A 17,080-nucleotide genomic window follows, 5' to 3' on the forward strand; every position below is an offset into this window, starting at 1 on the left:
TCATTTGCGGTGCGGGTGTGGGTCGGGAATAAGTAGGAGCAGGCGGACTGTGGGTCAAATAGCCGAGGCAATTTTTTTCAAATGTCAAATAATGTTAATCTTTCTCATCTTTTTTCTGTTAACTGTCACCACAACGTTAGGCTACGTGTCTATTTTTCTTAAATGTTCCAACTCAGAGTGCCTAACGTTAGTTTGATTGCTTGTGTAAAGTGAGCAAATAAAGTATTTTTGTCTACCTTATGTAGTACATTTACTTTAATGCGCGTGTGGTTCAGACTGCGGTTTTTATGTTATACGGGTCATGTCGGGTACGGAAATAAATTAGTGCTGCTGTCTGATAACAGGCCGGGTGTTCTGTTAAGTACTACAGGTGTGGGGCGGCTGCGGGTTTACAAAACAGAACCCTTGCAGGACTCTGATGTGTGGAGTTGCGTGTGACAGCCATCTATTAGAGTAATCCTGTTTGTTAGTCACTTTGGAATACAAAAAACAGAACCTTTCAGATGACAAAAAAAAACAATTTGATTCCGGGGGAATACGGAAAATAAAAAAAATCTTTGTCATAGTTAATATTAACTTGAGCATGAAACCACTGGAGAGTTTATGACTGTAGTTTTATTTGAGGGGTCTTTCTATGGACGGATCAACAGAACTGACCTGATATGAAGGAGCCAGGGGGCATCTGGCTATAGTTGGCCCCAGCCAGAGTGAGAGCTGCTGAGGGTGCAGGTGTAAAGGGTGGGCCGAAGTTCTGTGGGGTGGCGTAGGGACCCGGAGGAATAGGCTATATAAAGAGAGAGAGAAAGAGTGTGAAAGAGAGAAACCAAACAGATTTACTTTAAAACATAAAAACCCAACTCACAGTGGTAGTATAAGAATCATTTTGAGACTCTGCACATTTGGTTAAAACCATATTGCTGCAGCAAATGACTTTCTGGGTGCATTGGAGTGTAGGTGGATTTGAGTGTGCTTCCTGTCTACTGCCTACATTGGCAGCTACCTTCTAAGGAAGCATCCTAACTGAAATGGAAATTCTGGATTTGGAACACAGACTCACAATTAATTCTAATACAGTTTGACATTAGCATGTTTCTAAGTTCATGATACTCTAATAGGCATAAAAATATATAGCACACACATATTGGGTAAAACAGTTCTATTTTTTTAATGATACCTTTTGGTACTGAATGTAATATAAGCATACTTATAATTAACATTTCTCATACGCCATCTTGGATTTATTTAGTTAATGGTAAGAATCCATGTGTATGCTTAAATATATACAAACCTGAGCATTTTCCATTTGTGAACTGTGTGTTTTTGTATTTACCGGTGTTGTAAGTGTCTCGTTGCCTTTGTTGGCCAGTCTGCTGAGGATGCTTCTCTCTGACATCTGCAGACGGGCTGTGATCGGTGGGACTCTCGAGAGTGTGGCTGGGAGCCGCGTTACATCCGCTTTCATGTCACTCAGAAGCTCCTCCAGTTGGTTAAGAACTACAAAGATATCCATCATTACAACAAGCCATGTGTAAAGTTCCATATCTTTAATAAAACAGTTGACAAGATTTATATGTAATGTTAAATAGCATTCAAGTCTTACCCTCTATTGCACGCATTATGAAATCGATGTCTAAAAAAAGGCAACAAACACATTGCAATTCCTTGTATTTTAAAAGTTTAACAAATTTGAATAATATTTTAGATGGAAAATTTACATTGCTAAAAAGAGGGCAGTTCTCCAGAGCAAAAATGTGTGTTCTTCACATGGTGCACAATGCCAAGATGATTTTAAAATTACCACCAGGATGTCGTGTGAACAAGAAAAACCTTCTTTATAGTTTATTAAAAATAATTCCTTCATTATCAACCATTTTATTGCCATCTTACATGCATCATGTGCTTGCAAAGTGAAGGAAATGGGATTGTCGGTTTAGACCAACGACTGTAGCTGTTTATAGACTATTTGAGATATAACAGAGTTCATCTTGAAATGTTTAGATCTCTCTGCTTTCACAACTTTAAACACTACTTTTTAAACACTCTTTACAACTGCAAAGATAAAGAAGGTTTTTTTTTAAGAATTTAGTTTTTTCCCGGAGGTCCAGTTATGTCAGTCAAGGTTTTCATGACTATATTCCACCCTCGCTATGACCTCTAGAAATAAACAGACTGTTTTTTTGTTTTTTTTGCAGCTACACCTTTAGGACTTCTATTTGTATGGTCTCGTCACTAGGGATGGGCCGGGGTGGTCGACTCACCGACTAGTCGTCTATCAACTGACTAGTCGATTAGTGGGGTCAACTACTAACATTTATATTTTTAGAGGTGGTGGTTTTAATCGGAGATGCAATTCTCAAATTGATTGAGAGAAGCAACTTCTTAGAGAGCTTTTTTGCGTGATGATAACTTGCTGTGCTTAACAGTGAATAACAGTCAGCACAACAAAATCCTCTGCAAGAGGTTTAGTCTCTTCAGTCGCTTTAGCTTTAGTCTTTTTATGCGATATTGTTACAGCAAAGCACCACATCAACAACACATTTCAAGACAATCACTGTCGGACATGAAATCCTTTACTGTGAGTAATTCTCCAGTATTTGTGAGGTGTTTTGAAGAGATTGAAGTCTTTTGCTGATTTTGTCTGACACTGCTTAAATAAATAGTTGAAGTAAAAAAGGTTTAAACTGCTTGATGTGGTTAACTAGACATGTTCCCGCAATTCTGCACTTTTGAATGTGCAGTGAGGATCGCCCCGAAGCACTCGATTACATTGAAACATTTTATTGAAGCAGTTTTGTGCCGCTCTGTATTGGAGCATTTCTTATTTCTTTCCTTTCTTACTTTGATAGTTTCGTTCAATAAGATAAGTTTGTTGAATATCCGTCAGTCATCATGTTGAAGTGCTGCACTTAGCATCCGTATATTCCTCTAAATGGTGTAAAATTGGGGTCCCGTAAACATAATAGAGCCTAATTATACATTATTATCCTTAACACAGACTAGTCAACTAGTCATTCAAACAAACGACCAACTACTCGATTAAGAAAATTGGTAGTTTTGCACATCCATACTTGTCACATGTGTGATGAGTAACAACCCACTGCTACGCTTACACACAGGCTGCAGGTTTGCTGTCAGGTCTAATATAGTTTGTGCTGTCCCATCCTTAATAACAGCCTCTTTGCAAAGCCTGCATTACATTACGACAGGTTCAAAAAACAATCTGCGCTGAAATGTTCCACACAAACTGTTAAGGTCAATGTTTTTTGGACACCAAATAGGCGATGTTGACATGTAAATGTTGGCGGTCACATGTAATTAAATTCATCAGTAAGTTCAGTAAGAAAGAGCTGTTTTAGCAGCTAAGTTTCAACAAATGGTCTTTTTGGACTCAGGAGGAAGTTTAGAGCTCTAAAAGTTGTTTTCATAGTACACAGTATAGTATGTTATTATAATACAATTAACTCTTATTTCAAAAGATCAAGGAAAATTTGATTGCTCATGATATGACTCCTATAAAGTACTTTAACAAGAAAGCACTAAAGTAAACTGATGTCACTTAGACAACTCCTTGAGGTTTCTTTAACAACTGAGAGCATTCAGTATTAAAAATGCTGAAATTCATTAAACTTCAAAACATTTCCAGAACACAGCCACCTGTTCTTTGAAGAGACCTTATGAAGCATATCAAAGAGTTTTGATTCCTAAACCTGATAATTTAACAACCGTGCAAAGTATGGGTTTCAACTATCAAAAATATCTCATGCACTGTTAAATTAAAGTGCTTTGAAAACTATCCACAGTTTTGCATGTTAACTGAACTATTATTGATTCTGACTGTCAAAAATTAAGAATTTATAGATGGATCTTTCAGCATTAAGAGCGATAAGCCAAGTGAACTGATATCCAATAAATTGTTTATCTGCATAGGTTACCAAAAAAAAAAAAAAACATGCTTGAGAAAACTCCAAGACATTTTAAAAGTGCCTTGTATTTTTTATCTGTTCCCATATCAGACCTCTGAAACAGAGAGAAGCTGGCAGGAACACTGGTCCCACTGGATCTATTCAGAAGACATATTTTCTCTGATACATAATTTTTCATTTAGAGACATTTACAAGATAAATGCCATCCATGCATACATACACACACTTTCTCTCACCCTTATGCAAGACGGCATTGGCAGGTTTGTTTCCTGCGAGTGACTCCTTGCTGAGGTGCTGGTGGGACTCGGCCAGACATTCCACCTCAGCAAAACGAGCATTCAGGGCCATGGCTGGGTGAGTGGGGTCCTGGGTCATGTTGAGATATGCAGCCCGACGCAATTGCTCCTCTATCACTAGAGCCTGTTCCAGCAACTAAAACAGAGAGAGACATCTTAAACTATCCAACTATTTTACTGTTTTGATATGTTATCTAAAAACAAAGACAACCACTAATTCCAAGTTTTTCAATGTTAAAGTATTTTCTAGTATCCCAGCTTAAAGGAATATTCCGGGTTCGATACAAGTTAAGCTCAATCAACAGCATTTGTGGCATAATGTAGATTACCACAAAAAATCATTTTGACTTGCACCTCCTTTTCTTTAAAAAAAAGCAAAAATCGCTGAGTGACTCCAGCCAGGTTTCCTAAGCAACCAAATTGGCCCGGTTGCTAGGGAGGGTAGAATCACATGGGGTAACATCCTCTAACCTACTAAGTAGTGGGAACTGGGCATTCCAAATTGGGAGAAAAAAAAAAAAAAAAAAAAATTAAATAGATGTTACAGTAAGGCACTTACAATGGTATATATACAAAGTGCCTTATCTGTAAATGTTGAAATACTCATGGTTTCAAAAGCATAGCCACAAGGCATAAACAATATGCGTGTTGACATGATTGTAGTGTTACTAACCTTTTCTTTGTAAAGTTATAGCCAATTTTACAACTTTGTTGCCATGACGATGTAATGTCAACAAACCCTAAAACCCTAAAATGACTGAAAAAATTAAGATTTAAGCAACTTCTACCACCCCTGGAGTTTGCTAGTTCGCTAGTTCGAATCCCAGGGTGTGCTGAGTGACTCCAGCCAGGTCTCCTAAGCAACCAAATTGGCCCGGTTGCTAGGAAGGGTAGAGTCACATGGGGTAACCTCCTCGTGCTCGCTATAATGTGGTTCGTTCTCGGTGGGGCTCGTGGTGAGTTGAGTGTGGTTGCCGCTGTGGATGGCGTGAAGCCTCCACACGCACTATGTCTCCGTGGCAACGCTCTCAACAAGCCACATGATAAGATTTGCAAGTTGACGATCTCAGACGCGGTGGCAACTGGGATTCCTCCTTCGCCACCCGGACTGAGGCGAATCACTACGCGACCACAAGGACTTAAAAGCACACTGGGAATTGGGCATTTCAAATTGGGAGAAAAAGGGGAAAAATCCAAAAAAAAAATAATAATAAAACGATTTAAGCAACATTACAGCTCAAATAATACATGAGTTTTAACAGAAGGATTAATTTAAGTGCTTTTATATAATAATAATAATATATATAATATAAAATCTTATATATTTCCATTTATATTTATATTTAAACCCTCCAGAAATTGGCCCCATTCACTTCCAGTGCCTCAATGTAACCTCTTTATTTATAAACACTGTGGTTCTGTGGTGCTATCAAACTATTTGTTTTCTCAAGCAGTGGCAGATGGAGGGAGTGTTTTGATAAACTGGGGTAAAAACAAGAATTATTTTTGCAATGCTGTTTGGTGACGCTCTTGGCATAGAAATAACACACTTCATCTTTAAAAATTTGAAAAACACCTAATAGGATGAACAGGATAAACAGAACGTGGTGACTGAAAGAGTGCAGAAGCTGAGAGGGTAAAGAAAACATATAAAAAAGAGAAAGATTGAGAATACAGAGCTGAATAGAGGCTGAAAAGCAGGTCCTGGAATAAAAGAAAATGTAAGAAATGTATTGAACCGAATTGACAGAAAAATCATGTCTGGAACGACAACTGTTCCAGTGATTTATGAGAATGAGAAAGCACCAGCTTCCAATTAAAACAAGTTCCAATGGAATCGCAGTGTTTCTCAAGTTGCTCAATGCATTTAGAATTATATAAGAGAAGAAGAAGAGAGAGAGAGAGAGAGAGAGAGAGAGAGAGAGAGTGTGAAGGAGTCTGGGAAAAGAAAAAGGAAGATGTAGAGAAAAGGAACATTTGAAACCTGTGATAAAAGAGACAGGAAAAACAATGTCAGTGAGAAGGCTGTTTCACAAGAATCATGTCAGCATATTTGTCAGCATGTCAGCATATTTTGTGTCTGCGATTGTGACTCATCAACATTACTAATACAAACTTTTGACAGGAGTCACAGCAGAACAAAAGGTCAAATAAAAATCTTGTCAAAACAAGATGGACAATTATGACAAAATGACAGAATAATGAAGCCATTTTCAAACAATGACATACCCACAATAAACACACAATAAAAAAGGAGGACAAATGAACTAAACAAAAATAGCAAAGCTTGTACTTTACATTTTATTTATGTTATTTATTTACATCATACCTTAAACCGTCTGGCGAGGAACTTGTTCTTCATCTCTAAGAAGTTTCCTTTGTTGGCTTGAGTTTTGAATGGTTCGTTTACGATGGCGAACTGCGGGTCGTTCTGAATGTCTTGCCACCGTGCATAGCCATGACTGCAACAGGTCAAGGATTAAAGTTCAAACCTGTCAAATGATGACTAGAATTGGAGCTGCTTAAGTTTCATAAACAGAATATCAATTTTGCTGTCTTTAATATTCTTTCATGTAATCTCAATGTACTCATAGGAACACCATTTTCTCATTTCATTTCCTTATCTTGTTCTTCTTGGCTATGAACTCTAAACACTAGGAATATGGAGAGGAGTATTGTGTTCAGACTGTAAATACAAAAACCCTCCCGCTCATTTAGCAAACGCAATATGAAATACACATTAAATGGAACTGGACTGTTTCTATGGGGACATCAGCCTATCTCCAAGGATACCACACAATGCCTGCCAACAGCCAGAAGTCGTGTCGCCGGTGCCAGATCTCATTGATCTTGCCTGATGAAATTGCCGCCCGCTCCTCGTTCTGCCAAAGAGTGTGTAACTCTGTCAAAGAAAGAATAACACGGCACAGGCCAGGTATCATTTGAAAAATGCTACCATCCATTCATGAATTATGACAGGTAAATAAACGATAAGTAACAATCTCTTCGGCAGCAAAGTTAGCAAGTGTATTAATTGAGTTATGTCTATAAACCATATTATTTGTCCAGAGTACAAGCAGTATGCTTAGTGTTTGCTTGAAATGTTTTATCAACGCTGGTGAAATGTTTATTAACAGTATAAATCCCTCTATGTTTAGCTGTACTCGCTTAAAGTTGTAAATTGAACTATATAAAGTGGTCGTCCTCAGGGAACTGAAACTATTTAAAGTCATAGGGGCATTAACACTATTAAGTATAGGGGGAAATAACAGAAATTATAGAAACTGACCAGAAAATGACAACCTGCAAAGTGAGGGTTGTTTAGGTGACAGGTTTTGAATTTGAGAATATTTCTGACATTTAAACATGCTTGGAGCTGAAATAAAGATACTAATATTCATTTAATATACTGTATCATATATATATATATATGTAGTCCTGTGCAAAAGTTTTAGGCACTAGTGAAACATTTTGCATAGTGAGGATTTCTTTAAAAATAATTTCATAAATAGTTTTCATTGACCAATTAACTTCTTACAAATCCAGTAAACATAAACAAAAAGCCAAATCAATATTTGGTGTGACCACCTTTTCCTTCAAAACTGTTTTTCTTGGTTGTTGGCAGATAGGATGTACCAAGCTTCTTGGAGAATTCGCCACAGTTCTTCTGTCTCATCATGTAATCCCAGACTGATTCGGTGTTCAGTGGGGGCATGCCATCTGTTGCAAGGCTCCCTGTTCTTCTATTCAATTCTATTTGCAAAAGGAATGTTTGGAAGTCTAAAATGTATATTTCCTGTTAAAACACTAAAGCTGAAGATATAAATACTATCTTAAGACAAATGTTTTTGTGAAACATCTTATGTGCTTAAGACTTTTGCACAGTACTGTATATATGAATGTATATCCAATATATATCCAAATCCAAATATGACATTTTTTTAAGTGAACTACCCTGTTTTTCATTTTGATGATATTAGTCATGTGATGAATCATAGTAGATGAAAATATAATTCGGTCTTGGTCATGATACTATACTTTCACATAATTTGAAATATAAAAATACCACTCCACCACTGAACTATCCCCTTATACTCCCAATACTCCCATCACAGTATCCACCCATATCACATGACAATGATCCGTACTATTAGTTTTACATAGACATAATGACGTATGCATATACGGTAGTTGCATCTAAAACATAAACATTAAAGTCTACACTTACATATAGATTATCCATGAATAAAAGCTGAAGTGTATGAAATCATGGGTTTTTCAATTTCAACATAATTTAGGAAACAATCAATGGTGACTGCATGGAAACTAATCTAAGGGAAGCCTTTGCAAACCACTGACATATGAAATCACTGGTTGCCATTCCTGGTAAAACCGCTCAAAATAAGCACTGAGAATCTGAACTGCGTCTTTAAGAATTTGACCACACTGTCATCTTATCTCGGGAACACACTGTTCCATTTCACCTTTATTATAACAAAACTTACCTTTCTTTATATAAGCAAGCAGCTTTCCAAAACACTGGCACATTTACCTAGCACACATTACTAAGCTTGTCAATACCTGGCAAACAATAAATGAGCGTAAAGTTTTTGGTACTATACACACAAAGATAAACACAGATAAAGGTTGAGAGCATGGGAACGATTGAGATTCTCTTAAAGGGACAGCTCACCCAAAAATGAAAATTCTCTCATCATTTACTCCCCCTCATGCCATCCCAGATGTGTATGACTTGCTTTATTCTGCTAAACACAAACGAAGATTTTTAGAAAAATATCCATATGACTCCAGTGGTTAAATCTATATCTTCAGAAGCGATAAGAAAGGTGTGGGTGAGAAACAACTAAATATTTAATTTGTTTTTTACAATAAATGTCCACTTTCATTTCCACTTCTTCTTCTATTGTTTTTGGCGAATCGTATTCTTTGTGCATATCGCCACATATTGTGCAGGGAGGAGAATTTATAGTAGAAAAAGGACTTAAATATTGATCTGTTTCTCACCCACACCTATCATATTGCTTCTGAAGATATGGATTAAACCACTGGAGTCGTATGGATTACTTTTATGTGGCCTTATGTGCTTTTTGAACCTCCAAAGTTCTGGCCACCATTCACTTGCATTGTATGGACCAACAGAGCTGAGATATTCTTTTAAAAATTATAAAATCTATTTAAAAAGTACAGCAGAAGAAAGAAAGTCATACACATTTGGGATGGCATGAGGGTGGGTAAATGATGAGAGAATTTTCATTTTTAGGTGAACTATCCCTTTAAATGAGCTACCTGAACTAGCAATATGAATATGGACTCTGCATACTTAAAGCTGCAATATTTAATCTCTGCATATTAGCGGCCCCAAACAGAAATGGAAAAAAAAATGTTTTTCCAAACCGGTTTCTCAAACACTCTTTCCTTTCCCAAACTCAAACCACTGGCTGAGCACAATGTTTACACTTTTCAGGGTAAATCAACCTACAAATGGCATACTTATAGTTGTCTCTGCATATTAAGCTGGGATGCGGGAAAGTATTTTAACACAGAAACATGACACTCAGCAGCTTTAAACAATATTATGTGTACCTGTGAAGCCTCCATCTGCAATGTTGAACATGAATCGTGGACGCTCTGTGGGTTTACCGTTACCTTTGTGTACCTCCTCCCTTGGCCCTCTGAACTCTTTCCCAGCATCTTTTTCACCCTTCACCTCCTCTGTAACCCGATAAAAGGAAAAAAGAAAAACATGTTTACATGATAAGAAACATTTTTAGAAGTTTGGAATATTTGTGTTTGTTGCACTGACACATAGCAGCGTAGATGCAGCATCATGCAAAAACAGAAGTTCTCATTTACCAGTGGCATTGTAGAAATACACTTTTCGCAGTCAGATATGATTAATTTATTCAACGAGTGAAGGCATTTAGTTACAGGCAATTATTGAGATAAAGCAAGTAATATTCAGCTGAACATATGATCTAAACATGGTGGCACATATGAATGTGCACCCAGCACCTTTGTAGAATAATGATATGACTAGAGTCTTCATCTATGTTTTTCAAAAAAACTATTTTACTATTGCTATTCTTTCTGTTTATTACAAGTTGGAAACTTGTAATTACACTAATTATGACAGGACATGAACACTCCATTTTGTACCCTATATTTTTGAGTAAATTTACTTTTCTCTGTACAGCAATAAAATACATAAAACAAGAAAGGCAGACTAGCATTTTAGCATTCACCTTTTTTGACATCAGAAGACTGACCATCTGTTTTCTCTATCTTTTCTGTTGTTTCTGTTGGAGCCGTCACCTCACTCTTCTCCTTCTCTTCACCAGCCTTGTCTCTTTTCTCTCCCTTCTCCTCTTTCACAGCCTCTGTGATGACAGTCACAACAATCAGCCCTCAAATCGCAGTTAAACAAGAGACCAAAATGACAACCAGTGAGATTTCACTGCTACCTCTGCTCTCGTCTTTAACGGTTGGGGAATCAGACGTGGAATCTTCCTTCAAGGCCTCTTTCTCAGAGCTTTCCTCCTCTCGTTTCTCTTTCTCACTTTTTTCTTTGGGGGAAGACGGAGGGATGTCAGGGTTTTCTTTCGTTTTGGAGTCATCACTAACTGTTGTGGGACCTTCGGATGTCTGGGATTTATCATTGGTTGAGGATTCTTTCTCACCCTCTTTCACTGTGGTGGAGGTCTAGACGGAAGGAGATAAACACTCTTTCCTCAAGTACTTGACAAACACACACACACACTCTTTCTTTCTCAAACATACACTAATGCACACTACAAATAATCCCAAACCCTAACAGTAAAAGAAAACATTTAGCATTTTTAGAATAATAATACAAATAAAAAACTTTATTTATTTCATTATTTAATTTCCAATTGAGGATGTCCTCAAATGTCCCCAAAAGGAGATCTTGTCAGATTTAGCTCACATCTGGGAATAATTTTTTCCTCAAACTATAGCTAAGTAACCCCCACCCCCCTCTCCACACACACAAACACACACTTACCCCCCCATGCTCTGTGCTTTCCACACTCCCTCCCTCCTTTCCTTCTTTCATTTTCTCCTTCTCTCTCTCTTTTTCTGGCTCTGTCTGGGGCTCGCACTCGTCTTTCTCACCCTCTTTCCCGCTCTTTTCTATCTTGTCAGGTGGAGTGGGAGTGGCTGTGGAAACAGGTCACAGCAGGTAAAGTGTGAGATTCTCTTGTAAAGGTGTGTGTGAGCACTGAAAGAGAGATTAGGCTGAGTTTGTACCTGGTTTGGAGGTGCAGGGCGTGTTGTTACAGCTGGGTTCAGGTGTGGGAGTGTCTGTCTTAATGGCAGGTGAAGAGGCTCTTGAAGATCTCTTGGAGTCCACAGTAATCTCTGGCTTCAGTTCAGGCATGCTCCATTTCCCATTAATGTGATCAAATTCTTGCACCTTGACACAACGTGACACAACACACACCAGGGGTCAACACACACATCCTCACTGACATTCTACTAACATTCAAGTGCATCAGATTAAACACTTTTAGACTACAATCCTTAGCTATTATACAAAAATGTATATGTGTAGTTGACATGTCCTGTGGTTTGATATCCTATACTTCATCTAAAACTATTTAAACAGCACTTACAGTAGATAATTGTTTTACAGTATAATTATGCATGTAGCTTTTATAATGTGTCTGTATGTCTATCCATCCATCCATCCAACTACCAACCTACGCTGGTGAAAAGACCTGCTAAAATTAACTTTCATGCTGGCCCAGGTTGGTTTATGCTGATTAATGCTGTTTTGATCCTGGTCAAGCTGATAGATAGCCATGTTTTTAACCAGCAAATGTTAGCTGGTCGACCAAGATGAAGCTGGTTGACCATGGAAGTTGACTATTGGCATTGAAGTTTGAATATTCTTTTAAGGAATTAAACAATAGACTGTGTTAGACTCTGTAAGTACTCGTAGCTGTGAAAAACCCACACAGACCTTCTTCTTGACCAGAGACATGACCCCTATACGCGTGAGGACTGGCTGCCTGCAGAGACCCTCCCGCGGAACACCGTCAGCAAACGTCTCCGAACCATCAGCCACCGGCTCACATAGATGCCTCATGAAGAGCGACACATACGCCCTGCCAGAGAAACCAATAAAAAAGGGATAACTGCATTTCTTTCGCAGTATTCAAGTGTATTAATTCCTTTAAGTTTACAAGTTTTTATATTTTCCAAACAGGTGAGTTTATGGGTGAGGAAATACATACTTGAACTCTTTCTCGCTCTTGCCGCGAAGGTCTCGCACCAACCACTGGCAGGAGAAGGCGTCCTGAGCGGGCATCCCCCACCTCATTACAGCATTCAAGAAGGCCTTTCTCTGGCGCATATTAAAGCCCAATACCTGACAAACACACACAGATACAAGATTAAAGACCCTACATTTTCTTTCCTGTGCTGACTTTAGTACTGAAACCAGGGCCAGCGTTTGCGTATGGCAGAGTATGGCAGTTGCCATACCCTAGCATGCAGACAAAACCGGGAAAATATACACCTCATTAAGATGCAGTTTGCTCACCACTTCAGTCTGTGTGGGCCTTGTTTCCCAAAAGCATCATAAGCCCAAGTAGGTACAGTTGCAATCAAAATTATTCAACCCCCCTTACCAGCAATACATTCTGGTGATGTGAATTAAAACACATCAAATAAAACCTCAGTAAACAGTCAAAGTAAGTTTTTAATACACTGTGGCAGTGGGGGCGTGATCAAGCATCTCTCCGGAGAGAGAGAAAGCGGTAAGGGCGCTTACACCCAAGTTAAATTATGTCTAACACCTGTCTCTAATTTCAGTGAGCACGGGGAGAGCGGCATAAATAGAGCCACACAGCAGTTAGATGTGAGAGAGAGCCTGGGCACCAGAGAGCCGAATAAGAAGCAAGGAGTTTGTTATTACGGATGCTGAGAATTTATTTTGTGAAGTGACATGTATGATTATAGACTAACTTAGTGAACAACGCAAGACTCTGAGAGTGTAATTCTGCTACAGAGAGAAAATAAAAATCCTTACCTGAACCATGAAAGCTGCTTCTCACCTCCTCCTTACACTGAGACCTATTACACTGGTGCCGAAACCCGGGAATTGAAGTTTGGGTTGAAGATGGATGGAAGTCGCCCCGTAGAGTCCTCCCAGTTGGTGGAGATCCTCCAAGCCCTCACTGGCCTACATCAGAGCCACCAGCAGACGCTGCTTGAGCTCCGACAAGATCAAGATCGCCGGTTTGTCGAGCTCCTACACGCTCAAGCCGAGGACCGGCAGGTGATCCGGAGCCTCCTCAGCCAGGAGGCGTCCCCAGCCGCGACCCTGGACACTCACACGCCGTTACCCCCGCCCACATTACAGAAAATGGGGGCGGCGGACGATTCCGAGGCCTTCCTGGATTTGTTTGAGCGGACCGCCGAGATCTGGGGCTGGCCGCTCGGCCAATGGGCGGCCCGACTTATCCCACTGTTGTCCGGGGAAGCCCAGCTCGCGGCTCAACAACTGCCAGCGACGAGCCTCCTGGCCTACGGAGATCTAAAGAGAGCCATCCTGTGACGGGTTGGTCGCACTCCGGAGGAAAGTCGTCAGCTCTTCCGGAGCTTGAAGTTGGAGAGCTCCGACCACCCATTTGCCTTCGCCCAGCGGCTCCGTGATGCCTGCCGAAGATGGCTGCTAGCGGGGGACCGCGACATCGAAGGAATTATCGACCAGGTGGTACTGGAGCAATTAACACATCGACTGCCAAAAGGGACAGCGGAGTGGGTCCAGTGACACCGCCCGGCGTCGTTGGAGGAAGCTGTCCGACTTGCGGAGGACCACATGGCGGCGATCCCGAGGGCGGAAGAGCCCTCCTACATTCTCTCTCCTCCCTCTGTCTCTTCCCCCTCCCCTCTCTTCTCTCGTTCTGCTCTCTCTCCAGGTCCCGTTCCTGCCCCACGTAGACAAGGAGGACTTCAGCCCCTGAGACCAGTTCCCCGGGGGTTGGGAGGCGACACCTTCCCCTATTCCAATGCCCCGCCACTCTCCCCCTCAGGGGGGGGGCGCCCGCCGATGCAAGTGCGGGCGTAGCGCCTGGGCCGGCCTGCTGGAGGTGCAGAGACCCCCGGGGTCCACTTCCGAGATCAGTGCCCTCTGATGGAGCTGGGGACGGTGTTGTGGGTCTCTGACCTCCCACGGGCTGCCCCCGACCGGGCCGGAGCATACCGGATACCGGTAAGTGTCAAGGGGGGTACTCACCAAGCATTGGTGGACACCAGGTGTAATCAAACCACTATCCACCAACGCCTGTTTCAACCCGAGGCATTGGTCACAACTAAAACGGTGAAGGTGAAATGTGTACACGGGGATATTCACAAGTATCCGGTGGTGACCCTGACGATTAAATTTCGGGGGAAAAAGCATAGAGTGGAGGCCGCGGTTAGTTCCCGCCTCACCCATCCGCTGATTTTGGGGACTGATTGGCCTGATTTTAGAGTTTTATTAAAGGGAATTTACGCGGATGGGTCCTGTATGAAGTTAGGGAGATGTGCCACGTGCGATGCTCTGGCAGGGGAGGCGGAGCCGGGGCCGTCCTCGACAGCTCCATGTCATAATGACGAGAGAGGGGGAGAGGCTGCAGCCCCTCCCCTTCTCAGGGAATTCCCTGAGGGGGATTTCCCTTTGGAGCAGTCGTGAGACGAAACCCTCAAACACACCTTTGACCAAGTGAGAGTCATCGATGGTCAGTGACTCCAGCCTGACATCGCCCTTTCATACCCCTATTTTGCAATTATAAATGAGCGGTTGTATAGAGTGACACAGGACACTCGGACCAAAGAGGATACAACCCAACTTTTGATTCCAAGGAGCTGTCGGGAAATGGTATTCTAGGTGGCTCATTATAATCCCATGGCAGGTCACTTAGGAGAAAGGAAGACACTGAACCGTCTAATAGCCCGTTTCTATTGGCCAGGCATTGGTGGTGATGTCCGCAGGTGGTGTGCGGCATGCCGCAAATGCCAGCTGGTTAACCCACGGCCATCCCAAAAGTGGCATTGCGCCCTCTCCCTCTGATCGAGGTCCCCTTTGAGAGAATTAGAATGGACCTCGTCGAGCCATTAGAATGGTCAGCACATGGACATCGCTTTGTATTTGTCCTAGTGGACTATGCAACGCGATATCCAGAAGCAGTGCCTCTTTGCAACATCTCAGCACGCAGTGTTGCGGAGGCACTCTTCAAAATAATTTCCCGGGTGGGGATTCCGAAAGAAATCCTCACCGATCAGGGCACGACGTTTATGTCACAGACACTACGCGACCTGTACGAATTGTTGAACATTAAATCGATTCGCACCAGCGTGTACCATCCTCAAACGGATGGCCTGGTGGAATGATTTAATAAAACCCTCAAAAACAAGATTTGTAAGTTCGTGCACGACGATGCTAGAAATTGGGATAAATGGCTCAACCCCCTGTTATTTGCAGTACGAGAGGTCCCGCAAGCCTCCACTGGCTTCTCCCCATTCGAGCTGCTGTATGGGCGACGCCCACGTGGTGTGCTTGATGTATTGCGAGAGGCCTGGGAGGAGGGACCTTAAAAAAAGTAAAAATGAAATTCAGTACGTTCTTGATCTTAGAGCAAAACTCCACACTTTGGGGCAGCTAACACAGGAGAATTTGCTCCAAGCTCAAGAACGACAGTGCCGACTGTATGACAGGGGAACTCAGCTAAGGGAATTTGCACCGGGAGATAAAGTGCTTGTATTGCTTCCCACATCGAGCTCTAAATTACTCGCCAAGTGGCAAGGACCCTTTGAGGTCACACGACAAGTGGGAGATCTCGATTATGAGGTTAAACAAACCGATAGAGGGGGCGCACGTCAAATATACTACCTCAATCTCCTGAAATTGTGGAGGGAGGCGGTTCCCGTGACGTTGGCTACAGTAGTTCCCGAGAAGGTGGAGCTCGGTCCGGAGGTGAGTTCAAAACATAAAGTTCACCCCGGTCATTTGCGGAGACCACCTCTCACCGAGTCAACTCGCGGAGGTTGCTAGGTTGCAACAGGAGCTTGCGGATGTGTTCTCCCCTCTACCAGGACGTACAAACCTCATCCATCACCACATCGAGACCGAGCCGGGGGTCGTGGTACGTAGCCGCCCCTATCGATTACCCCAACACAAGAAGAAAATCGTTCGGGAAGAATTGGATGCAATGCTGGATATGGGGGTAATAGAAGAATCCCACAGCGATTGGTCCAGCCCAGTTGTTCTAGTGCCTAAGAGCGACGGGTCTGTGCGATTCTGTGTGGATTATAGGAAAGTCAACACGGTGTCTAAATTTGATGCATATCCAATGCCTCGCGTTGATGAGTTGCTCGATCGGTTGGGCACTGCTCGTTTTTATTCGACATTGGATTTGACACAGGGTTATTGGCAGATCCCCTTGACACCAATTTCCCATGAGAAAACCGCCTTCTCCACACCGTTTGGATTACACCAATTTGTGACACTTCCGTTCGGTTTGTTTGGGGCCCCAGCTACGTTTCAGCGTCTCATGGACCGAATCCTCAGACCGCATTCAGCTTACGCCGCTGCCTATTTAGATAACATCATCATTTACAGCAATGACTGGCAGCGGCACATGCAACATCTGAGGGCGGTTCTGAGATCGCTGCGCCGAGCGGAACTCACAGCAAACCCGAAGAAGTGCGCGATTGGACGGGTGGAGGTACGGTATATGGGGTTCCACTTGGGCCACGGGCAGGTGCGTCCCCAAATTGACAAGACAGCGGCGATTGCGACCTGCTAGAGACCCAAGATGTTAGGTTAGGTTGGGT

General features: G+C 41.9%; 1 protein-coding gene across 8 annotated transcripts in view; it reads right to left on the reverse strand.

The window, feature by feature from the left end:
• The window catches only part of LOC127454453 (chromodomain-helicase-DNA-binding protein 3-like), an 85,396-nt gene that overhangs the window by 32,442 nt on the left and 35,874 nt on the right, over positions 1-17,080 (reverse strand). For 6 of the 8 annotated variants that reach the window (XM_051721683.1, XM_051721705.1, XM_051721672.1 and 3 more), the window contains 12 exons: positions 12,496-12,629; positions 12,222-12,366; positions 11,507-11,672; positions 11,262-11,416; positions 10,702-10,939; positions 10,483-10,617; positions 9,824-9,952; positions 7,013-7,121; positions 6,549-6,681; positions 4,160-4,355; positions 1,331-1,494; positions 658-784 (listed from right to left, as the gene is read on the reverse strand). In XM_051721683.1, coding sequence (XP_051577643.1) covers positions 658-784; positions 1,331-1,494; positions 4,160-4,355; positions 6,549-6,681; positions 7,013-7,121; positions 9,824-9,952; positions 10,483-10,617; positions 10,702-10,939; positions 11,262-11,416; positions 11,507-11,672; positions 12,222-12,366; positions 12,496-12,629 — 1,831 coding nt within the window. Of the gene's footprint in view, positions 1-657; positions 785-862; positions 1,035-1,330; positions 1,495-4,159; positions 4,356-6,548; positions 6,682-7,012; positions 7,122-7,166; positions 7,973-9,823; positions 9,953-10,482; positions 10,618-10,701; positions 10,940-11,261; positions 11,417-11,506; positions 11,673-12,221; positions 12,367-12,495; positions 12,630-17,080 lie in introns of those variants that run through there. The other 2 variants (XR_007899547.1, XM_051721703.1) reach the window with 2 other exon arrangements.

This window comes from Myxocyprinus asiaticus, chromosome 2, assembly GCF_019703515.2.
Source record: "Myxocyprinus asiaticus isolate MX2 ecotype Aquarium Trade chromosome 2, UBuf_Myxa_2, whole genome shotgun sequence".
NCBI classification, from domain to species: Eukaryota; Metazoa; Chordata; class Actinopteri; order Cypriniformes; family Catostomidae; genus Myxocyprinus; species Myxocyprinus asiaticus.